Source organism: Acomys russatus, chromosome 26 (assembly GCF_903995435.1).
Source record: "Acomys russatus chromosome 26, mAcoRus1.1, whole genome shotgun sequence".
NCBI classification, from domain to species: Eukaryota; Metazoa; Chordata; class Mammalia; order Rodentia; family Muridae; genus Acomys; species Acomys russatus.
The window spans coordinates 9,783,636-9,790,246 of NC_067162.1; the positions used below are offsets into that span (position 1 = coordinate 9,783,636).

Consider the following 6,611-nt stretch of genomic DNA (forward strand, 5'->3'; position numbering starts at 1 on the left):
TCCCTTCCGGCTCATGTGTTAACCTCAGCACCTCCCGCAAGTCCAGCAAGAAACACAAGCTGCCTCTGGGCTAGTTTGTTAGTTTGGGCCTCTTAATTCTCTCCGCTATCTGAATAAGTGTAACACAGGCCTGCTTTTAACCCTCGGCTACAAAGGAGTCAGAGGGAGCAAAGGGAACAGGTTCTGTCATCATGTGATTTGCAGTACAATTTAGGATAAGACTGTAGGCAGGGGCTGCAGAGGTAGCTCAGAGGTTAAGAGCACTGCCTGCTCTTCCAGAGGTCCTGAGTTCAATTCCCAGAAACCCCATGGTGGCTCACAACCATCTATAATGTCATTTGATGCCCTCTTCTGGCATGCAGGTGTACATGCAATCCAGAACATAATAATTAATAATAATAATAATAATAATAATAATAATAATAATAATAAATAATAATAATAATAATAAATCTTTTTTAAAGACTATAGACAGAGGGCTAACTCTGCCTGCTGTTACCTAGGTGACTACATGGGAATGACAGCTGCCACAGTGTGGGTGTTGGGGACCCAGTGGGCTCCTGTAGCCTGTAGATTGGCCTTTCACATGGTCCTGATCACACCCACCATTTGCTCTTGCTGTGGGCAGCCTCGGGCCTGTGAAACATTGGCCTTACCTTCTTAGATGCTCATTTCAGAAAGGATTCGACTCCTGTGCAAATGCTTCTGCAAGGGTCACGTGCCGCACCGTGGAATGCCCTGAGATGGTGCCTTTCTGGGGGTGCTTTTCTAATTCCAGAAGCTCGGTTGTTTGGTGAATGTTTCAAAATATAGATTAAAGTACAAAAATTAAGCTGAAAAATCTTTCTCACACAATAATTGTTTTTATCTTGAAAATTTGCTTTTCCATATGTTCCTATAGTGTACGTGGGACTATGCACATATACAACATACCTGTCTAAACTGGGATCAAGCTACTTACACAGTTTTGGGTTTCGCTTTTTTGTTTTGGTTTTTTGGTTTTGTTTGTTTGTTTTAAATGCTGGGGACAGAAGTCAGGGTCTTGCACACAGAAGGGCTCTCCCACTGCGCATTGCTGCCAGCCCTTGCTTTTTTTTTTTTTTTTTTTTTAGTTTTATTACACTTCTTTAGTGTGTGTGTGTGCATGTGTGTATGTCACAGAGCATGTTTGGAGGTCAGAGGGCAACTTGCAGGAGTCTCTTCTCTCCTTGCGCCATGTGGGTCTCAGAGAGTGAAGTCAGGTCATTCGGTTGGCAGCAGGCATGAGCTCAACTTGCCAGCCTCCATCTTTATTGGTCTTTTAAATGGCAGTCTCTGAAAAATGTGTGTAAGTATGTGCTTCATTAATTATCATTTTCCTTAAAACCCAGTGACAATGTTGATGTCATTAGGATTTTCTCTGAAAATAATCTCATTTCCTCTGATGCCCACCAAAAACCCTCTTGTTATTATGAGCTACCCTACTCTGCCTACCATCTATGTTACAGTGTTACAAAATTAAGCTGTACCCAATGTCCCTCCTCTGTCCCAGTGTCACCGATACCAAAATCTGAATCTTTGACTTTGGACTGGAAGAAGGAAAAAGTTAATGAGTGAGAATAACTCTCCCCTAAGCCCACTGTGCCAACAAATTCATAATGGAGAGCTGTTGCAAAGATGGAGTCATGAGCGGCTCCACCCTTTCCACGTCATCAGCACGCGCTGGCTCCACAGGGCAAGCAGAGTGCCACTGAGAAGCCCCAGGGCACAGTGGCCAGGGCTCACATAGCCAGGTCATCATGTCCATCCGCACCTAGCTGCAGAATTAGGAGCAAAAGGAGACAGCCCTTCACAGAACCAAGATCAAGTTTCCCAGTTGCCAGAAGATCCACATCTCCAAAGAGTGTGGCTTCACCAATCTGAAGATGAGGTGGCCATGGAGCGGTCCATCCCCACAGCTATGGGGTCAAACATATCACCAGTGGTGGTCCCCTGCGCTCCTGAAGGCCTGTGCCATGCCGAGGCCTATACCCCTCATGTCATGCTCAGTGAAAGATCTCATACCTAGTCTGGAAAACACATTCATAGAAAAATGTAGTTTGTAAGTGGTTGCACAGTAACCACAACATGGTTCTATCATGCACTGACTATCACAGGTGTCTCTTTGTTTCCTATTGCTTTTTCGTGAAGTTGGGGAGGGTTTCCCTGTCCCTCCAGCTAAAAAGCTGCCAAGGCAGGTTGGAAACTCAGCAGCCTCTAGGTTGCCCAAGGAGATACAGAAACACACTCTCACAGCCATCCCATTTCCCCAGAGTGTCGAGGGTGTTGCACCTCTTATCCTCCAGGTGTTTGTGTGTCCTGTGATGTCCAATTTCAAGAGGAAAACAAAGTTGTAACTGAGTTCTTCAAAAATCATATTTTAAGCCGAGTGTGGTGGCCCACACCCGAGAGGCAGAGGCAGGTAGCTCGCTGTGTGTTCTGAGGCCAGCCTGGTCTGCAAAGTGAGTCCAGGACAGCCAAGGCTACACAGAGAAACACTGTCTCAAAAAAAAAAAAAAAGCCACAAAAACCAAAAATCATATTTTAGAGTTGCCAAATTATGGGGGGGAATGTGTTCTCGCTTCTATTAGCATTTCCATTTCCCTAAAAGAATAAGTTCTTGGTCCTGTTTCAAGTCACAATAGATACTTGGGAGGGTCTAAGATCACAGACAGGATGGAGGAGTCGAGAGTGATGTGCTAGGAAGGACCACCGTTTCCAGTAGCTTCTAAAGACTGCATGGCATCAACCTTTTAATTTTTCATGGTACAATAAACCCCAGCTGTGAGAAATAAATCTGGGGCCATCCTTCACCAAGAGGTGGAGTTGTTGATAAAATATGTCCAGTGAAATTCAAGTTTCTAAAAAAAAAAAATAGCTTGTTTGGTATAAGTATACATCATATGGTATTAGAAATATGCTTTGACCAGCAGGTTATCTGACACACTGGTATTTTATATATGTGTGTGTGTGTGCATGTATGCATATATGTATGTACATTTAAAGATCTGTTTTTAATGGTGTGTGCATGTGTGCCTCATGAGTGTAGAAGGTAGAAGAAGGCATCAGATCCCCGGGAGCTGGAGTGACAGGCAGTTTTTCAGTCATCTGATGAGGGCTCAAACTCTGGGCCTCTGCAAGCGCTCCATACTGTGCCTCTCCAGCCAGTGCTTAACTTTCTTGTGCTGAGTCAGGCTACCCTGCCTGCAGAATCTCCATTTTCTATATGCCAAGCCTGTGATTTACTCTTCATCTTCTTTCTCTCTTTCGGTTGTTCTCCGATAGTTGTTGGCTTGGACAGTAGAGACAAGCAGAGCGCAGAAGACGGCTTCGTCACAGTGAGTCTGAAACAGGACAAAGGTACAGCTCTCTTCCCCCTCCGCTTACCTGTTTGCTGCCTGCATTCTTGTTTCTTGACCACTCATCTCTTGGCATTTGGGTTGCAGGGAAGAGAGCAAATTCTCAAGAAAACCGTAATTATCTGAAACTCTGGTCGGCGGAAAATAAGTCTAAATCCAAAAATGCCAAGGAGTTGCCCAAGTTGAATCAGGTGAGAGACTATTCTTTCCTGCCATGTATAAATGTAAAATAAATAACCCCTGAAGACAGTAGCAACGTGGGGCTACTTAACTGGATTTGATTTGTTTTGCTTTTTTGTTTCCTTAGACAGGATTTCTCTGTGTAGCCCTGGCTGTCCTGCTACTCGCTCTGTAGACCAGGCTGGCCTCACACTCACAGAGATCCACCTGCCTCTGCCTCTCACGTGCTGGGTTTAAAGATGTGTGCCACTGCCACCACTATGTGGTGGATTTATTTTTTTAAGTCATGTGGTCCAGGCTGGCCTCCAACTCACTGTGCCTGAGATAACCTTGAGTCTCTGGTCCTCTTAACCTCCATCTCGCAAGTGCTAATATTGCAGGCATGTTCCTACCCCATCTAGTTTAAGTAGTGCTGGGAGTTGATCCCAGGACTTCATGCATGCCAGGTGAGCACTCTACCAACTGAGCTACATATCTGGTCCTGTTTGAATTTATTTCTTTTGCATCAAAATTATGCTCAGTTGTGAAAAAGAATGTTCTCCTAAAAGAACACTTGGACAATGAAGGACTTAGCTTTGAGAGTAACGTACACTCCACCTCAGTCAGCAGAATGACCTTCAGGTACCCTGAAGTTAAGTTCTGCTGTTTTCATATCACTGTGCTCAACCATGGAAATGTCTCAAAAGGCTAAAGCATAGCTAGGGAGCGGTATAAGTAGTTATATAAGTGAAATGCTGAGTTTCCAGCTAAGCGGCCAGGTTAGAAGTGAAGGCATTGATCAGTTCAGGGAGATGAGGTGTCGTGCCATGGGAGACACGTCATAGCTAACCTCAGGGGAAAGTCCTCAAAACTGCAGAGATGTGAGAAGGGATGAGTTTGCTGCTTCCCAAAGATCCTTCATCAAGGAGAAAAAGATAATAAAAAGAGGGAGGGATGTAGTGTCTAGCATGGAGGTCCACACCAGTAGTACCAGCACCAAAGCGATAGACATAGTGGTCCACGCCAGTAGTCCCGGCACTGAGGAGGCACAAGAAAGGAGACAATGAGTTTGAAGCCAGCCTGAGCTACATAGTGAAATCCTGTCTCAAACAAACAAACAAACAAAACAAAAACAAAAACAAAATGGGGGTTGGGGGGCAGCAGAAAAGGAGAAATTGAGCAAAATATAGCTCATTCATTGTGTGTGAGGGAGGTTTTTTTATATGCATACGTACAGCCATGTGGGTGCATGTACGGATGCCAGAGGGCAGCCTCAGCTAGCTTGGCTCAGGACCCACCCACCTTGTATTTTGAGATATAGTCTCTCATTGACCTGGAGCTCATCGAAAAGGCAAAGTTGGCTGGCTAGTGAGCCCCAAGGACCTGTCTGTTTCTGTCTCCCCCAATGCTGGGAAAGCAAGTGCATGCCATCACGCTTTCCCTCCCCCCTTAAAATATGGGTTCTTGGGAGGCGTAAAGCGAAGTACTTTACTGACTACATGCCCAGCCTCTGCCACAGTCATTCTTGACTCTTGGTGCCAAGGCTATAAAGGCTTTTTATCATTTCATTCTTGCTATTTTTGTGAATGGCTCAAACTCTGAAATTAAAAAGAGAGACCAATAAAGAGGCCTTAACAGTAGGTCCACCCATCTCTGTAGAGTGTTTTCCCGGCATCTTTAAGAGTCATGGTTTAAATGCCTCTTTAGTCCTCGCTCGTAGCTCCTTACCTTCCCCACTCATTGTCCAGGGGCAGTTTATCGAACTCTGTAAGACCATGTACAACATGTTCAGCGAAGACCCCAATGAGCAAGAGCTATACCACGCCACGGCTGCGGTGACCAGCCTCCTGCTGGAGATCGGAGAGGTGGGCAAGTTCTTCATCGCTCAGCCTGGCAAGGAGGACATGGTTCCAGGACCACCCTGCAGCCAGGCCATCCCAGGCATGCTCTTCCCAAAGAAGGGGCCCGGCCAGCCCTATGTGGTAGAATCTGCAGAACCGCTCCCAGCCAGCCTGGCAGGTGACAGTGAGGAGCACTCCCTTGGAGGGCAGATGGAGGACATTAAACTGGAGGACTCCTCACCCAGGGATAATGGGGCCTGCTCCTCCATGCTGATCTCCGACGACGAGACCAAGGACGACAGCTCCATGTCGTCCTACTCGGTGCTGAGCGCGGGCTCCCATGAGGAGGACAAACTGCACTGTGAGGACATTGGAGAGGACACAGTCCTGGTGCGTAGCAGCCAGGGCAGAGCCACCCTGCCCAGGAGCAGCAGCCTGGACCGTGACTGGGCCATCACCTTTGAACAGTTCCTTGCCTCGCTCTTGACGGAGCCTGCTCTAGTGAAGTACTTTGACAAGCCGGTGTGCATGATGGCCAGGGTCACCAGTGCAAAGAACATCCGTATGATGGGCAAGCCCCTCACCTCAGCCAGTGACTATGAAATCTCTGCCCTCTCGGGCTGATGCAGGAAGGGAAGGGAGGGTTTGTTTGTTTTGTTTTGTTTTGTTTTGTTTTGTTTTGTTTAAATATTCTTCTGTGTTGGGGGGAAGGGTGTTCTTTTCTTTTAAATTAAATATTTATTAGTACTGGCTTGAAGCCTAGTGTTTTCATAATGTAATACAATGAAAAATGGCGGGAAATAGATAAAAGCCCCAAAGCAAGGCACAAACAGCCTGCCTATGGGGCATGGCTACCAGAATCTAGTTTATTCAGTGAATCCCCTCAAAAAGACCAAACCGTCAGTGATGTGTGTATTATAACTTAACGCTCTTGCTGTTCAGCTGTATCTACATTGTGAAAAATAGTTCTGTTTGATGCTAAGACAGCCACGCTCTGTGCATTTGGGCTCTGAAATAAATTTAGATCTAGGAGGAAAATGGAGTGTTGCAAACACAAGACTATTTTTAGAAGGAAAAGGCCTTGTCAGCTGGGGTGAATCTTGAACTAATTTAGTGAGACTTAATATTTTTTAAGATTTGAAATATATTTCATAAAAATCCTCTATTCAAAAGTCATATTCTACGCTGATCCCCCTTCAAGGGGGACACATCTGGGTTCCAGGCAGTTATGAAA

General features: G+C 45.7%; 1 protein-coding gene across 1 annotated transcript in view; it reads left to right on the forward strand.

Annotated features, from left to right (window-relative positions):
* The window catches only part of Tbc1d9 (TBC1 domain family member 9), a 112,467-nt gene extending 105,856 nt beyond the window's left edge, over window positions 1-6,611 (forward strand). Inside the window, exons 19-21 of the mRNA XM_051168502.1 lie at window positions 3,304-3,378; window positions 3,465-3,568; window positions 5,285-6,611. Coding sequence (XP_051024459.1) covers window positions 3,304-3,378; window positions 3,465-3,568; window positions 5,285-6,001 — 896 coding nt within the window. The 3' untranslated portion in view covers window positions 6,002-6,611. The remainder of the gene's footprint in view (window positions 1-3,303; window positions 3,379-3,464; window positions 3,569-5,284) is intronic.